Source organism: Schistocerca gregaria, chromosome 1 (assembly GCF_023897955.1).
Source record: "Schistocerca gregaria isolate iqSchGreg1 chromosome 1, iqSchGreg1.2, whole genome shotgun sequence".
Lineage (NCBI taxonomy): Eukaryota > Metazoa > Arthropoda > Insecta > Orthoptera > Acrididae > Schistocerca > Schistocerca gregaria.
Window position 1 is genome coordinate 609,305,530 of NC_064920.1, and position 19,220 is coordinate 609,324,749.

The 19,220-nt window shown below is 38.5% G+C and overlaps 1 protein-coding gene across 3 annotated transcripts in view; it reads right to left on the bottom strand.

Annotated features, from left to right (window-relative positions):
• The window catches only part of LOC126358788 (spermatogenesis-associated protein 7 homolog), a 106,985-nt gene that overhangs the window by 36,081 nt on the left and 51,684 nt on the right, over positions 1 to 19,220 (bottom strand). For all 3 annotated transcript variants that reach the window (XM_050007581.1, XM_050007580.1, XM_050007579.1), the window contains exons 6-7: positions 18,989 to 19,126; positions 3,283 to 3,440 (exon numbers count right to left, since the gene is read on the bottom strand). In XM_050007581.1, coding sequence (XP_049863538.1) covers positions 3,283 to 3,440; positions 18,989 to 19,126 — 296 coding nt within the window. The remainder of the gene's footprint in view (positions 1 to 3,282; positions 3,441 to 18,988; positions 19,127 to 19,220) is intronic.

Here is a 19,220-nt window from a genome sequence, read left to right on the forward strand (position 1 = left end):
CGTGCCCTGAAATGAGAAATGTCCTACCCACAATCCTTCCCACTCCTCCCACAGAGGTATTATTCTGCCCACCAAACCTACAAAATATTTTTGTTATACCCACAAAACCCCTGTGCCCAGCTCTTTGCCTCATGGCTCATATCCCTGTAATAGACCTATCCTATCAAAAGCAGGGCTACCTGTGAAACCACTCATGTGATCTACAAGTTAAGCTGCAACCACTGTGCTGCATTCTACGTGAGCATGACAACAAACACGTCGTCTGTCTCCATGACACCGAGAAACTGGGGCCAAGAAACAACGGGACCAACCTGTTGCTAAGCATGCCACTCAACATGACGTCCTTCATTTCAATGACTGCTTCACAGCCTGTAGCCTGTAGCCAGTGCTTTTCACCATATAGTGCAGATGCTGAGTTGCAGACTGCCAGAAAATGAGCATTCAGCCAAAAAGAACATGTACATATAAATATGAGCACGCACGCGCCTCGCCTACTACACACACACACACACACACACACACACACACACACACACAGTGTCTCTGGCTGCTGAGACCACACTGTGAGCAGCTGCACATTATGGAAGACGTAACCGGGTGGTGGGATAAGGAGGAGGCTGGGGCAGGTAGGGGGAGGGATAGCAGGGTAGGTGTGGGGAATGGTAAAGTGCCCTTTGTGGGAGCATACAGGGACGAGGTGGAGAGGGGGTGTGGTGGGGTAAAAAACTATATGTGGTAGAACAAAAACAATGGTATTTTTGGATTCATGTGAACAAAGTCAATATAAAACAAGTGTCATAATCAAAAAAGGAAAATCATTGTCGACCTTTGTTATTTAAGTTGCAAATAATTTATATGTGAATAAATTAATTTGAATGATCTACTTATCCCAATAATTTTCCAGATAGAAATTTATTTGAATAATGCCTATCTCTGCGTACACTACACCTTGCACTTCATCCCTTTTTCCAGTCGTTGCAGTTAATATTAACAACTGTATTAAGTCCTATTAGTACATTTGCCTAATTTACTTAGAAGATACTACATTGTACCTGGAATGAAGTTTATTTGTTAATTGTCAACAAATTTGACAATTATAATTGGTTTACATGGTCGTCAACATAAATCTTTTTTATTTGTTCTGTCCAAAATATGTCTAAATTTCAGTACTATTTTTACAGCAGACTGAAATGCGAGCATTATTTCATCAGATATTCTCCCACACTAATTTACCATCCCACAGCTAAATCAATGACCATCAGTAGCATTCAGTATCAGTCATCACTTTAAATTTCACAATACGTGGTGATATTCAGTTACTTTGATAATTCTTGGTGAATCTCTGGTATGCAGCATGCACTTTATCCATAGAAAACATGGAAAATCAACAGAGAAATTCTGACTCTAAATGCATTCCAAAGCTTGTCGGGTCCATTACTGTTACCCGACTGCGTTGAAGAAATTTATAGTCCATGTTTCCTTGGCTACATGGCAGGATCACTCACCTGAGTGCTTGTCCACAACATACTGAGAGATGAAACCGTTTCAACAATGCATGCAAATGGAGTGATGGGTAACGGGTGCTGCTCACAAGGTTTCACCACATGGATGCTGTGCTCTATTACACAACACATAACTACACAAGATATCATCAATGGAATAAGCCAAGGAAGCCTGCATTTTAGTATATTGAGACTCTTACGGCACACACTTACAGTTCACTCAAGGTTTTAAGGAAGAGACTCTAGAGCAGAATTACAATTTCATGACCCTGTTTGAAATTTTAGGTGTAACCATTAAAAAATATGGCAGAGCTCTGACTGATACAATTTATCTGGCATTCAGCTCCTAGCAGCTTACTTACAATTTAAAAATGTGCTGAATGGGATTCACTGTCTTCAGAAAATATATTTTTGCATTTGGGAATTTTTTTCTTTCGTGGCATGGTCTTTCACGGTTCAACAAATTTAAGAAATTAAAAACTCTGCTTAAGGTGTAAGATGATGTGGGTGTCCAATGACAGTTGCAATTGAAGTAAACGTGTTTCATATTCAGACAATTACTCAAGAAAATCCCAACAGCATTTACCAGCACATGCAGGGTACTTTTAGGAATGGCTTAGCACCTCTCTAAGATCTTTAAATTAAGGACTTCATAGTAGTGAAGCTTGCAGAAAACAGGAGCCAAATTTTCTTAATCAGAAATAAATGTTATTTAGAGTTATGTCAACAGATCTTTACAGATTTATCTACAGCACATCAAAAATGAAACTCATACCTCACAGCAAACAATGACTAAACAAATTTTGCCTACTGAGAAAGCAGCTGTTCTGCTTTTATGACCCTTGTCCAACAACATCAAGAGAGAAATTATTAAACAAAGGAGGGGAGGAAAACCAAGCTTCGAGTCTCTAAAAATGACTATGTTCGCATAAAAACACCTCTAAAAAGGCGTTTCAGCAAGACTTTAAGAGACTTCAGTTTTACAACTTTAAGAAACTACTTTGAAAAGAAATGAAATTAAATTTATGAAAAAGTAGAAACTTGTGTAACTTTCCAAAATTTTTAAGTGTCCCTTATACTAAAAATTATTATTGTAATGTTAAGTTTTATAAATCTGAAATTCAGGTATGGCTATGTACATATGCACACAGAGGGAAAAACTATCAATATTACAAAAGAAATTCAACTGGAGTAAATATTATACATGCAGCATAAGGAACAAATGTTGCCACAATACAGACATCATCTTACCTGTCATGATCTTGACCTTATGAAAGAGGAAATGTCTTTGGACAAGCACACACAAAATCCATAGAGTATATGTGCTTCATTCTCATAAAAATCATCACAAAGAATAGGATGAAGAAAAAGAAAATAAATGCAACAAAGTGAAGAAAGAATGTTCATGCCACTTTAAAGAGATGTCTGAAATTAAAGGAACTAATAGCAGGATGAAGAAGAATACATAAGACTTAACAGATTTTCAATAAAATTTTATGGCATGTGACAAGCCAGCATTCTTTTTCTTTTCTTTTCTTGACAATAATTTCCATCAACAAAAGATGAAATTTTAATTGTCTTCTCCCTTTACAATACCCCCCCTCCCTCTCCCCCCTCCCCCCCCCCCACCTCTTACTCAGAGATATAAGAAAGAACAATACACTGGCGAACTCTTAATCAAATTACAAAGTCAGCAAAATAATATCCTACCAAAATTTTTTCACTATCAGCCACACTTATGTTAAATAAAGCTTAAATCGAAATAAAATAAATTGCTTACATTTCATCTTCATTTCTTCTGATGATGGAGATGGTACTTTCTTGATTTGTGCTTAAGTCTGTGTTGAGAGTATGACTCCTATTTTGTTCAGGACTAGACCCTCTACTTTCACCTGCTGAAGATATTCCGCCATTGTATGCAGAATCACAACTGGATAGCTATCAATGGGGGAAAAAGCCAAAATTATATATTTTATCACATTATATTATTCTTGCAAAAATAAAATAAAAGTTATTTCACCCAGCAAAGATCATACTGTGCACAACAAATTGTATTAATAACTATGGGTTTTAAAATTAAAATCACACAACTCTTGCCCATTTAAACCAACTATGCACAATATATTTCCACTTTAACATAAAATTCTTTTAGGGAAAATATTATGACAGGAACGGCATTCTCTTTGGCAGATGGAGGTATATCTAATAACATATACAATTAGGCCACATTAAAAAATGATTCTGCAGAAACATCAAGCAAGTCTTGTAAGGTTCAGTACATGACCCACTTCTCTTCTTGACAGGTATAAATCATTTATGAAAGACACAAAAGGACTCTTCAAAACCTATGGGTATGCTGATTACTCCAGTATACTGATAAATAGCCAGAATGCATTTGTACCAGAAACAGACTTGTAATTAGTTCACTGCAAACAGCCAATACTTCATCTTAGAAGCACTCATGAATTCAAAATAAATAAAAATTACTTACAGGTACAGAGTTGTGCAGAGCAACAGAAAAATTTGAAATAATTACAAAAACTTTATTTGATGCTCAAAACTGTGTTCTACAACAGTGGAAATGGCATTAGCCACCAATGTTTAAAAATTATGCATTTAAGGGCTGTCCATTTCGCCATACACATTCAATAAGTTATTTCTTAAGATTTTGCACCTTGCGGCGCAATGTGTTCTCCGTTATTTTCACGATGTTTTCTTAAGTATGGGCAAGGTTCTTTGGTTTCGTATGCATACAGTGAACTCCATTTGTTCCCACAAAAAACAGTGACAGACTAAAAGGTGTGGAGATAGGGGTGGCCATGCGATGTCAGCATTCATTGAAATTATGTGATCCTCAAACTAACGTTTCATTGCAGCCATAGACAGTTGGGCATTTTGGGAGGTAGCTCCATCTCTTGAAACCTGGTGTGCCGAATGTCATGATCTGGAAGACAATGGAGCTGAACATCAAAAACTGTCACTACCATGTTGACAGGATGTGCTTACAGACCTAATACTGACAGTGGAGCAGGCCTTCATCTTCAAAGACGTAAGGATCTCTCAGCCCACAGCATGACACTGTACCCACACAGTAACTTTAGCATTGTGTAATGAACACTGGTGAAGCAAAGCAGGATTTGTATGAGCTTAGAAATGCATATTCTGCTTATTCACATATCCACTTGGGTGAAAATGGGCTTCATCTGACATCAAAAAATTTTCAGTTAAGTTAGCATCCTTTAGCCAATCGTTTTTCACAAAACTGTAAGTGCAGTACAGAAGCATTAGGTTTCAGTTCTTGGGCAATCTGAAGTTTGTAACAATGAAATTGAAGTGTATGGAGTATTTTTTGTACACTCCGACATCCAAGCCACAATGACTATACTGTCTTTTGCACCAAACAAAGGACACCTTACTACTGCAGCTTGAACAGCGGCAATGTTGTCTGGGGTACATACAGACAATACACGTACACTGCAAATTGTCATCCAAACAAGACACAACCAGGGCAAAGGCACCACAGGCACAAACATGTAAGCTGGTGCCAGTGCCATAAACACTCATCACTTGCTGGCCAAGTACAGTCTGTCAAAAACTGGGCAACAAAGGACAGAAGCTGACTCGGAACATAGAAGAGCAGCTCTTATCCACTTGGTTACATATCATCATCCAGCACTGACTCTGACAAGTAAATCTTAGATGTGAATAGACAGTTGTTGTAAATTGCATTTGCTATGTACTGTGAAGTTTACCTACGATTATTTGCACTTAGCCACTGAGAGCCTGTTCTGTGTTATAATTGTTAGTATTGTTTACATTTTAGGCGTAAATCTTTATTTTTTTTACTAGACTTAGCAGGTCAAAGTTAAATTAATTAATGTCGGTCATATAGAATTTAGGTAGTTAATTAAAACTTTCAAAAGTAACAAAGTTTGTTTGCATTAGTGTTTAGTTATGTATTAGTGCAGGCTACAAAACTTCAGTGCTCTTGTCCCAAGTTATTCTCTGCTTTTGTGTAAATTTTTCTATCAAAACATGTGTGACAAACGTGTTGGTTGCCATAGAAATATGAAGGAGGGGGTTTTCTGTGAAGACTGTAGGTTATGAGGCGAACATAGCAGCAAGGAAACTGGGGTTCTTCCATGACAATGTAGATTATGTAGAAAGGGCAGGCAAAAATTTGAGCCCTTAAGGCTGAATTAGAAAATGTGAATTTGAAATTTTGTAGGCTTTGTGAGTAAGAAGAGATGTGGTGCTGGGAAAAAGTAGCAAACAAAGGTCAAAAAAGGGAAACTGTTGAAAAACTTTAGGAAATTTAGTTACCAAATCAATCTGGCTTGCTATCTGAGGTAGCGGAGGAAGGGCCTCAGCCAGATGTAGTTGAATGTAGGTTGAAAGAGGATATTAGCTTAAAGAAAAAAAGACAGAATAGAAAAGAAGAATTCTGCTTCTAGGTAGCAGTCATGGGAGGCGTGTAGGCCAGCAGCTTCAGGGTACAGGGTACTAGGCCACAAGTTTTGTGAAACCAAGTGCTAGCCTTAGCCAGGTGGCAGAAAACTTAGGTCAGCTATGTAAGGTATTTGAGAAGGAAGGTCGGGTAATTATAGTAGGGGGAGCATGAAACAGCCGGGCTAAGAATCCAAGATACAGTATTAGGAGTGACCTGGAGAAAATAGGAGCAGAAACTGGGCACTCAAATGTGGGGTTTGTGGAGGTCTTTCAATGCCATGGTCGGTCCTGGGTAAGGCATGTTAACACAGAGCTGAACAGATACTCCAGACACTGGCAAAACCTCATATAAGTGTTGTTCCATTTGATGCTATTGGTAGGTGGGGACACCCCCACATGGCCTGCACCTAAATAGGAAAGGGAAAGATAAGTTAGCTTTTCTACTAGCAGATACTGTAAGCGGGCCAAAGTTACACAAGGGATTATCCCTGTGGTTAATGGGGCCAGGCAGACAGGTTTTTTAGGTTAAAGCCAAAGTCCAAACAGACAACATTCAGTAAAAATAGAATAAAAGAAGCTTCATGTACACTAAATAGGGATAAATCCAAGGGTAGTGATTAAGTTACAAAACCTAGTAGGTTGTACAGTTCAGTAACCATTAAATAAAACCGAAAGGCTGGTCAACCCGTTATCTATAGAGCACTTCAGAGAAAGTTGAAGAAATGTTAACTGGGGAGCTGTATGTAATGAGCCAAATGCTAATGATAAATGCAGCATATTTCTTGATAAATTTGTATCCATTTTTGAATACTGTTGTCCTAAAAAATTACTGATGCCCCTCAAAAATTACTGAATATAACACCAAACAGTTTTCAAAGATACTTTGGATTACTACAGGTATTAAAGTGTCTTCAGGAAGAAAATGAAAATTGTAAGATACAGCAAGAATTAGTAAAGACCCAGAAGTAATTTTACACTATAAAAATCATTGTAACATACTGAGAAAAGTTGTCAGAAAAGCAAAAAATATGTATATTAGTGCTGAAATTAACAACTAGGGCAATCAAATCAGTATGGAATATTGTTAGAAGAGAGACAGGAAAAGTAACCATTGGAATAGGTAGTACTACTATCAAAGAGAATGAGAGCATCTTAAATGACAGTACACAAGTAGCTAATGTATTTAACAACCATTTCTCAAGTGTAGGTGAAAAAAATTGTGAAAATAGTTTAAAAGAAAAAGCCAAGCAGTGCATCGAAGAGTCAGTTTTGAGAAATCCTTGTCAGATTAATTTTCATCTAACAACCTGTTGTGAAAAAACGAAAATCATTAAATCTTTGAAAAATAAATGTTCTATTGGGGTAGATGACATCTCTAACAAGATATTACAGCAATGTGGAGCAATTACAGCTGATGTTCTGAGTCATATCTGTAATATATCACTAACTCAAGGTGTTTTCCCCAACAGGTTAAAACATCCAATTGTGAAACCTCTCTCCAATTTTCAACTGCAAGGAGTACAGTTCCTTCAATAGATATAACACATCAGTAGAAGTCAGTAGCCAGGGTAGAGCTTACTAATTTTTCTGGGTGTACATATAGATGAGAATCTTAATTGTAAATTTCATATTTTGGATCTCCTTAAGCAACTAGGTTCAGCAACTTTTGCAATCAGAATAATCGCTAATTTTGAGGATACAGAAATTAGCAAACTAACATAATTTTCATACTTTCACTCTCTGATGCCATACAGAATAATATTTTGGGTAATAACACAACACATAGGCAAAAAGTATTCACTGCTCAAAAGAAAGTGGTTAGAATAATGTGTGGGGCTCATAGTTACACATCTTGTAGGCATCTGTTTAAAAGGTTAAGAATTCTTACAACAGCCTCACAGTACATTTACTCAGTAATGAAATTTGTTCTCAATGACATGGACCAGTTTGAAAACAACAGTGACACTCATGATTATAATACCAGAAGAAAGACCTACACTATCCTTTACTTAAGGGGCGTAGGACCTATAGATTTATTTATTCCTATTTAAGAATTTATCTACGGTATAAAAGGAGCTGTCAAGGAGATATGATTTCAATTTATTTTTGAAACTATTATTGCTGTCTGTCAGACATTTGTTTTCTTGTGGTAATTTATTGGAAAGTTTTACAGTAGCATATTTTACCACTTTCTGTGCCAAAGATAGGTTAAGAAGGCAGTAGGACATCAAACGGGCAGACCTGGAGCAGAAGAGGCACCACAGGGCATTTAATTTCCACTGTCTATACTTTTACAAATAAATTCATAAAACTTTGTCAACATGACCAGGAAGGATTCAAGTTTCACACTCATAGCAGTGAAAGTTTAAAAATATGATGAAATAAATACTTTTACATGTGAAATTTCATCATTTTTTTCACTTACTATTGGCTTCATTTTTTGCTGTAGGTACACTGTACTTCATAAGTAAGAGAGATTCTTCGATGAATTTTGCACGACATGCAAATCATACCAACAGGTGTATGAAACTCTAGAATCTATTTAACTTATGAAACAATGAATGACCTGTTACATTTTACAGTTCATGTTTAGAAAAAACTCAAATTTTATACATAATTATCTCAATTCTTACCACAGTTTTTAACAGATTTGAAAATTCTAGAGTCTCATACACCTTTCAGTAAGGTTTGTATCCTGTGCAAAATTCATCAAATAATCTCTCTCACTTATGAAGAAAAGTGTGCCTACAGTAACAAATGCAGCCGATAGAAAGTGAAAAAATGATGAAATTTTACATGTAAAAAATATATATATATTATTTTGTCATGTTTTTGAACTTCCACTGCCATGTGTGTGAATCCTGAATCCTTGCTGCTCATGCTGACAAAGTTCTATAAATTTATTTGTAAAAGTATAGACAGAGGAAATTAAAATGTCCTGTGGTGCCTCTCCTGCTCCGTCGGCCTGTTTTATGTCCTACCCCCTTCTTAACCTATCTTTGGCACAGAAAGTGGTAAAATAAGCTACTGTAAAACTTTCCAATAAATCACCACAAGAAATCAAATGTCTGACAGACAGCAATAATAGTTTCAAAAATAAATTGAAATCATACCTCCTTGACAGCTCCTTTTATACCATAGATGAATTCTTAAATAGGAATAAATAAATCTATAGGTATAATATATGTATTTTGTGCCATTTAACGGAATGAGGTAGGTAATAAAAGTTTAAGCTTAAAAAAAACCTTGACTCGTGCGCATTCTTATGCACTTGACACGTTCCATATCATAACGGTTACCATGAGATTCATCAATGGAACATGTAACTAACTAACTAACTAACTATTACATGCAGTGTTGCAGACTTAATCATTCAACAAGTCACAAATATAAGTAAACCTTTTTAACTCATTAGTGTGACTTTGTTACTAATTTGTTGGAATGTTGTAGAACCTTCATTCTCCCATCCTGTTACCCGACCCTGAGACATAACTGTGTAATGGTGGCAGGGAGGAAATTGTCTTAGCAATGTTCTGCACCAGGAGCCATATCACAGACTCACAGACTTGGCCTACTGTAATAACAGTGACAATTCAGCCTCCACAGCAGTACCAACGAGGCCTTTACAAAACTGGCGACAAGTATTTACAAAACCGACAACGAGGTGGCAGATTCCCAAGCCAGAACCAGTTGTGATAATAGCTGGCATGACTTTTGCTTCAAATTTACAGTGTTCTTATTTGTCTTGTTTCTACTAACCCAACACTGCACATTTTATTTTATTTTTTGTTCTAGTTGTGGGAGCATGTCATATGACGTCACCTATGCCTTCACTGACTTTGGCTCCAAATACACAGAACCCGCCAATTGCATCCGTTCCTACTGATCCATTGCCTAATGTGGACGTAAAATCACCACAGTATCTTAGGATGTTCCTTCGATTTCAGATGCAGTCACTTCAGAAGCTGACCGAAATCATGACAATTCTTCACACATAAGGCACCAGCTCAAACAATAAGCAGCACAGAAGACTTGATGGAGTATATTTTACAGTTCAGGGCCCACCTACCAGCCCGCCAAATATCAGTACTGTGACAAAGGCTTACTTCCTTTCCATCATTGGTGTATCAGTTTACAGAAGTCTTACAAAACTCTTCCCTACATCATGGCAGGAAGACGTCCCCTTTGCAACATTAGTCAGTGCATTAAATAAATACTGTGAAGACCGTAGCAACATTGAAGCTGCCAGGTTTAAGTTTCTTCATTTGAAAAAGCAGCCACGACAAACGTATTGTCAGTGGGTGACTGAATTGCAAAGGCTTAATGTCGAAACGCAAGTTCCGGTGAGAAAGTGGACAATATTACAGTGACTATATGATCAGGGACACAGTCACACAGAATGTGTCAGCTAATAGGATCACAGAACAGTTTCTGAAATATTCCGATCCTGCTTTTGAGCAGGTATTGCAGATCATTGATTATAAAGGCTCTTGTGATTTTGCTGTAGACAATTTTCAGTAGTCTGGTAAAGTTTGTGCTGCAGAACAGAAAGGCAGAAATAGCTCTAGTGCTACACGGTCCCATAAACAGCTACACTTAATGGTACACAAACAGCCTCACACATAGAATGCCATAACACATCAACAGCTCAAGCACAAGTCACGCTTCGCTCACCAATAGCGTGGAACAAAATCTTGTCCTCAATGCTATACAGCACATACACGTGAACATTGCCCATCACGCCAAGTCACTTGCTACTCCTGCCACCGAACTGGCCATGTACAAAGTTTTTGCTTAAAAAGACAAAAGTTCCTGGGCAACAATGTGAAACAACTGTGCCCTGCAGTGCACGTGCATGTTGTAAATTCACAACAGGTTGCTCCCACGGAACAATCGTGTGCCGTTATTCGGATCACTAGTTGCCCTGTATAATGTTTCTCTAATAAACTGTATGTATCTTTAATGATTGCAGGCCATACAATAAAACGTCAATTAGATATGGGTTCATCAGTGTCCTTGTTAAGCTATGAAATTTATGAACTGTTAGGCAAACAGAACCTGTGTCAATCTACAAATATGCTTATAGCGTACAATGGCCGGAACATTCCAGTGACAGGAACACTTAACATTGCAGCCACTTATCAGCATCTGCAGATGACAGCTTCCTTTTAGGTGCTACAAAGTAGACAATCACCTAATATTTTTGGTCTGACTGTGTCTCATTTCAATTCAAGTGAAAGTGCTCTTTGATGAATTTCAAGAATTATCCTCAGACAGTTGCGTATACTTATCCATCACCTCGCCCTCATGAACTCATGGATCGCTTAGGCACAGATCGCTATTTTTCAAAAATTGACCTTTGCCATGTCTACCACCTTCAGATTCCTCTCGATGAATCTTCACAAAATATGTTTAGTCATCATTACACATTTAGGACTTTTCAAGTTCCTTCATTTCCCTTTAGTAGTGCATCAGCACCTGACATTTTCAAACACTACCTAGAACAGTCGACTGCTTCTGTACCTTCGTGTACAAATTACCTGGACGATATTGTAGTTGCTGGCCGCACAGCAGAACACCATCTTACCAACTTGAGCACTTTATTTAAAGTTCTGTCTGAGGCCGGACTCAAACGTAATAAAGAAAACTGTCTTTTTTCCACACGGAAATAGAATATTTGGGTAATGTTGTGAATTCTCGAGGTGTTCATTCAACACAGGCACATTTGCAAGCAATACGTGATCTCAAACCATCTCAGAATGTCAAAGAATTGCAATCTATCTTAGGAAAGCTCACTGCCTTTGGCACAAAAATGTTCCACTTGTTTGGTCCCAAGATTGTTATATAGCCTTTCAGAAATTGAAAGCAGCATGGCTCCGTGATCGACGCTTGACTCATTTAAATCAACTAAAACCTGTCATTTTGGCCACAGATGCAACATCCTATGGAATTGCTGCTGTTTTGTTACAACAGATTGTAACATCAGACAGACCTATTGCCTTTACTTCCAAGCTTCTGAACAAAGCTCAGCAGAACTATTTCCAAACAAAAAAGGAAGCTCTAGCCATTATTTTCTGAGTCACTAAATTTCACCAGTACTTAAATGGCCAAAAATTCTGTTCGGTCTCAGACCACAAGCCTTTACAGTCACTCTGCAATCTGGCCAAACCGATTCCTATTCGTACTGCTCTGTAATAGTAAATCTGGGCTCTTCTTCTCTCCCACTACCAGTTTGAGATCATTTATCGGCCCATTTTTAAGCAAGTGAATGCAGATGCTCCCTGACGTCTACCAATGGAACCTGATGCTGACTTCGATACTTCTGCAGCAGCATATTTTCAAACCGGTGCATGAGAGCCTGACATTGTTGAGCAGCTTCCCCTGGATTATTGCACAAAGTAGCACAAGCGACTTCTTTCGATCCCCATTTCACAAGTGACTTCTTTCGATCCTGATTTACTAATTTCGCTCCAGTGCAATTCCACTGGAAGGCTTTATCAAGCACATTGTTAGCCCAATTGTTAGTCAATATTTTGCACGTTGACATGACCTTTTGGTTGTTCACAGAGTCATTTTGCTTTACACAGAGTCACGGCATTTGTGTGTGGATACCAGAAGTGCTTCAATGACATGTACTCAACTTATTGCATCAAGGTCATTGGGGTGTTGCCCACACAAAACAATTAGCATGCAGACATTGCACATGGGTTGGCATGGACATGCAAATAGAATGGATGTCTGAACAGTGTCAAACACATGTGGAATATCAGGCCACCCCTCCACAGTGTTTTTTCTTAGTAGCCCAAGGCAGAGGCACCTTGGCAGCATGTGCACATAGACTTTTCTGGCTCTTATTGTAACTCGCACTAGTTAGTAGCTGTTGATGCATATAGTTTGTTGTTCTCACGATGTCAATAACATATTACTCCACTTTGCAAGCATTTCAGTCCATATTCCAATTGAAGGTCTACCTGAATTGCTCATCAAGAACAACAGACCTCAATTTCTCTCTGCAGAATTTGAAGATTTCTGTATGGTAAACGGTATACGCCATCTCACCTTAGCACCATTCCACACACAATCGAATTGTGAGGCTGAACAATTTGTCCACAAGTTCCAATAGCAAATGGAGAAACTTCGCTTGCATCATCCATGTGAACAAACCTTGCTACGCTTCTTTTCCACTTATTGCTTTCAGCCCCACTACGGCCCTTTGCCTGCAAATTGTTACATTGGCGACGCGACCGCACGCTTTTGCATTTGCACCATCCCTCACTGTACTTGGCGCCAACAGATTTCAGTCAGCCAACATACTGGATTAATCAACCTGTGTTTAACAGAACCTACGGCAGAAAGAAGACATAGCAGTGTGGCGTCATTACTAATTCACTTCGTTCGGTGTGTTTCAGATCCGAGGTCCCGACGGATTGCAGAAGCGGCCCCTAAATCAAATTCACCCTTGTTGCTTGCAGAGTTCTGCCACTTCTCATATGTTCACAGATTCCTGGCCTTCCAGGTCAATGCAAACTGAGCGTCATCCATTAGAGTGGGGTCATGTGGCACTGTTTCCAGACCTCAAGCTGATGGACATCAATCTGATGCCACATCCGTCCATTAGCGGATGTCTGGCGGAGCCTGCCACCCCACCGCCACTGGATCAGCCCAGCGCCAAAGCCTACCACGTGGCCTCCAGTCAGGAAATACCGTTGCAGATTCACACCATCAAAAAGATGCCCTTCCGATGGGTGCAGGGATGGATCATCTGTGTCATTTTTTGGCCAGTCTTCCCTTGCAGTCTCAAAATGGACGTCGGGGTGCAAACAGCAATTCAGCATTGGCTACAGCAACGGTCATCATTCCAACACTGGTTCCAACACCCACATCTACCGCTCACCATCGGTATGTTGCTCAGCTGTACATCACGATGGTGTAGTGGCTTGGGGAGGGGTGGTGCTGTGTCATCCAAACAAGACACAGCCAGGGGAAAAGATGCGAGCTGGTGCCAGTGCCATAGAGACTCGTGAATTGTGCGAGTTCCACCAGCATCATGGGTGGCACTGAGGATGAGGGTACCATCTTCACCTTGAGCTACTGACGGTCAATTACCATCTCCCAGTGACTGGATGACGAAGGACAGAAGCTGACTCAGAAGACAGGAAAGGGGGTCTCGCCCAAGTGGTTGAAGATCAACGTCCAGGGCTGACTTAGACAGGAAATGTCATTTGATGAAGTTTTAGAAGTGAACGGACAGTTGTTGTAAATTGCATTTGCTATGTTCTGTGAAGTTAACCTACTATTATTTGCATTGGCCACTGAGGGCCTTTTCTTGAGTTATATTACATGCAGTGTTGCAGATTTAATTGTTCAACAAGTCACAACGATAAGTAAACCTTTTTAATTCATTTGTGTGACTTTGTTACTAATTTGTTGGAGTGTTGCAGAACCTTCATGCTCTCATCCTGTTACCCAATCCTGAGGCTGTGTAATAGTGGGAGCGAGAAATTGTATTAGCAATGTACTGCACCAGAAACCACTTCACAAACTCACAGACTAGGCCTGCCATAACAACAGTGTGAACGTGGCCTCCATAGCAGTAGTGACGAGGCCTTTACAAAACTGGCGATGAGGGTTTACTAAACACTGGACTTTTGATTTTCCCAACCCAAATCAGTCAAATAAAACTCCTTGTATGAAATTTCTATGCACCCACATGCATAACAAACTGAGGGGCCACCACCATGCGGATTAAGTTAGCCAGAAAGCTCAGCTCTATTGGTTTTGCATGTAAATGTTTCTCACAGTGTTTTGATCTCCACAGAAGTTTGGTTGCACACTTTCACTCAGTACAGCTTAAAGAGAAATCAAAAAAGTATCTTTTGCACAGAGGTGTGCACAAAGAATGTTAAGTGACATTGATAACCAAACATCTTGCAGAAGACCCTTCAAGGACCTTTGCATTTTTGCACTCCTATACCAATACATTTACTCGCTAATGGTATTTGCGGTTAATAATAGTAAAAAAAGGAGAATTTAAGAATAACTGGGAAACTTACAAATACAATATTAGAAATAAAAATAATTTCCAAACAAACTATTGCATTCCTGTTCCAGCCTGACAATGGAGTTTAAAATTCTGAGCCTTCAAAATGAAATAAAACAGTTAGTAGCCCCTCCCATAATTTATCATAATAGCAGGACTTGGGAATGTAAACTCTAGTTAACATTAGTGTTCCTATTAAATAAGATTTTCAGCTTCTTCAGTATATAGAAAGGTGGCACTATTCTCTAAAACCAATAATTTGATATGACTTTCCTGAAGAAAGGATGATTGCTATGCAGAGGTGGTGGTCATCTTTTTCCCTGTAAATTATGATAATTTAGATTAATGTAGACCTAGGTAGGTAGCGAGGTGGTAGAGAAGTGTCTCCTGTCTGACTAATATGTTATTCCAGTTCAATACAAGTAACTGATTGGTGGTTTCCTCCTCGTGAGCATATTTATGTGTACAGAGGCACAAATTTTGTGTGCTACATGATTCTGTGGCTAGTTCCTTATTAAAGTACTTGTGTCATTATCACTACTTACAAACTGTTTGTGCGTAGTGTCAATTTCTCAGCACAAAGAAATCTAATCATCAATCAACACCGTATCAATTATTAAACTCACATTTCAATCTAACTGCATCTAAAACATTATTGCTGAAATGAAGGCTGTCATTGAGTCACCATATACATCTAGCTGAATTGCAACAAGCAGAAAGCAGTTTTCGGCCTTTACACTGTGGAGACATTCAATGTAAGTTCACAGATACCCTTTCTGCAGCAAATGTTAGTCTTCAGACAACAGAACAGAATACAATTATAGAAATGAACTCAACACATCACTAAAAACAAAACACGACTCAATACCCTTAGTCCAGATTAAATACTATCAATTTGGCCAAAATGAATGGAGTTACACAGTTATAGCTCAAGACTATGAACAACCATAGGAAAAGTTTGGAAAACACCTATCTACATCTGATATAATATAGGCATACAAACTTCAGCCCAACTCATCATGCAGCCAGGAAACAATTCTCACCATAGTTATGACTGATCAACAACATGCACTTGGGGTGTTTTCTTTTTCCTTTTTTATTCTTTTTTTTTACACAATTTTCTTGTTACATGAAAGATAATATCATATTGTATTTTTTAACATAACAATTACCACTAAGGCCGTTATCACAATGAACAACTTCAGAATTCCATTTACATAAGAAACTGCTGCCTCGTTTGACACCACTGCTGAAGAGTCATTTTGACATCAACATCAATGTTGTGGTGCTGGTTGCCTAAAATGCCCCCCCCCCCCTTAAAATTTCAGGAAAGGACGAAATCCTAAAGGACTTGTTTTCATATAAATTTGCATACAACTTTCTACTCCAAGTCTTAAGAGACACTAGATGGTGACCCACTTTGGACTTTGTCATGAATATCTTTAAATACCCTAACCTATTTTCTTACCATTTCATCACCCATAGCGTTTTCTCCAGAAACTTTCCTACTGTGTTGATGAATTTTGATCATTTTCACTTCTTTTACATACATAAAACAAATCACTACATATATTTCACACTCAGTGGGATTTTCAATTAAGTGTAATATTTTACAGAAGCACAAATAAACACCCAAAAAGATGAATGGTTCCATTATGGCATCTGTGGCCAGCCAGTAGATTCAAGTACTCAGCGATCATGTACAGACTGCCAACAGCAGCATTGCAGTGGCCATATATAAACATGGTACTTATTTAAATAGTACACTTCATAGTTGTGGGTGGCTGTATTTGGCCATTTCCTTGAAAATAATCCACTAGCTTCTAACAGAACGTAGCTGACATATATAATCTTTGATGGGCAATTGTCCCCATCTTATATGATAATTATTATGTAAATGAAGGTGGATGGGGCAGAAAGGAAAGGGTAGACACTACTAATGTCAGCTGCATCTGGAATTTGTACAGAAACAGTCGCAACAAGTGAAAATGTGTACCAGACCGGGGTTTGAAACCTGGATCTCCCACTAACTAGGCACTTATGTTAATCACTATGCCAGTTAACCACTATGCCAACCAGACATAGTGCTTATTGCAATTGCATAGACTATCTCTGAAGTCCCTCAACCAACCCACATTACCACCTAGTGTCACCTATCTGCAGACCATGTCCATGTCCTCCTTGTTCGCTACTTTGAGATTCCCATAGAAGGTCGAACGTTATTGTGCATTGGCACTGAAGGTGGTGGATTCATTGCCCATCAAGAAATATTAATTATAAAGGGTGCAGCAGAACCAACTAAGCAGTTTCTATTGATTACTGCTGGGGCTGTGGTGGGGGTAGGCAGTTGCACGTGGTCTGCCTTTGTTCAGTCGTTGACCCCATTTCAGTAAACAACACAGTCTGGACCAGTGCACATCATGGCTTTGCCATTCACAGTTATTATGAAAACAACAGTTCTATGATTGCTACACAATGAGCTTTTAGGTGACAGTTCAACATTCCACACAAAAATGCGATTCCTAATGCAAACACAATTTGGTCTTGGGATCGACAGTTGCAGGAAACTGGTAGCACACTAAGAATAGCTACACACGGCCGACGCAGATCCATCAGAATGCCAGAAAATGTGCAGCGGGTGAGAACAGCAATTCAACAACCGCCGCAACGTTCTGTTCGATGACATGCTGTTGCATTGGGGATTTAAGACTGCAGTTTGAGAAGAATTCTGTAATGCCATTTGAAGTTCCATCCTTTCAAAATAGTGATTGCTCAAGAACTACACCCAGCAGATTACGCCAACTGTCAAAATCTGTAAGAACCAATGGTTGCTCAGATCTCTCCAAATGCAGCTTTCTTCAGTAGTGACAAGGCACAGTTTCATCTTAGTGGGTGCATTAATAAGCAAAACTTTCGCTACTGGGCTGAAAATAACCCCCGAATTATTCATGAAAGACCGCAACATTCTCCTGAAGTGACAATGTGGTGTACCATATCACAAATTGGCATGGTAGGCACTTACTTTTTTGAGGAGGAAGAAGTGACCGTGACAGTGAATTCCACACATTATGTTTCAATGTTGCAAAATTTTCTGCAACCCAGAATAGATGATATTGTTGAAGAACATGGACTGGGGGATTTGTGGTTCTAACAGGATGGAGCTACTGCTCACACAGCTCAAATTTCACTTGCTGTTTTGAAAGAAATGTTTCTGGGACGCCTAGTCTCTTTGAGGGGTGATGTCAGGTGGCCTGTGTGGTCACCAGATTTGAGCATTTGTGACTACTTTCTTTGGGGATATCTGAAGGAAAAGGTTTTCAAAAGCTGCTCTCACACCCTACCAGAGTTAAAAGAGCGGATTATTGATGAAATGAATGCTGTACCCTGTGATATGTGTGCAAGAGCTGCTCGAAACTTCATGGATCGTCTGCAACAATGTATTGATGCTAACGGCCACCAATTTGAGGACATTATTTTCAAAACTAAATGAATGTAAAATGGTATATTGTACTAATTTAGAAAATAAAAACATTTTTTCTCTATACATCCCGATTTACTTTTTAGTGCTCCTTAAAACTGCTTAGTCAGTTCTGCCGCACCCTGTATGAATGCATGGTGTCTCTTCTTTTGTACATGTTAGAACATGACGAATTAATTATATAAATGCGTGATGTCTGTTTTTTCAGACACATCATTTCAGTTTTTATAACACAGAGAAATGCGTGGTACTAAAATGATTAAATTAGCAGATCATATTTCTAAATTTCTTTGTCTTGTTTAAGAATAAATATCCAAATCAAATGAACATGCCATGGTAACATGAAAAAGTTTCAATAATTGACAGATTTCCTATGAAGACAAAAATTACTTCAGCTTTTCTTTTTCATTCATTTGGGTTTGATTGAAACATTAACATAATACAATAAATACAATACAGTAATGCAGGCACTATAAAATATCCACTAAACATAGTAATGAAGAACTGGAGATGAAATACCTCACTTGTCACTTTTCCCTTTCCTTTCCTGAATGTGTAATTTGGCAGGAACTGTACTTCTTGATCTGTATTCCAATTGCTTTGAGAATCAGAATCTGCGGAATAAGCTGAAGTCTGAGTCGAAATCTGGTCTACCACCTTGAATATAAATTAATTTTAAATAAACACATTTGTTTTAAATCATTGTTCAAGAATAATTTCTTGATAACGAAATAATGCCAATAAAGGACAC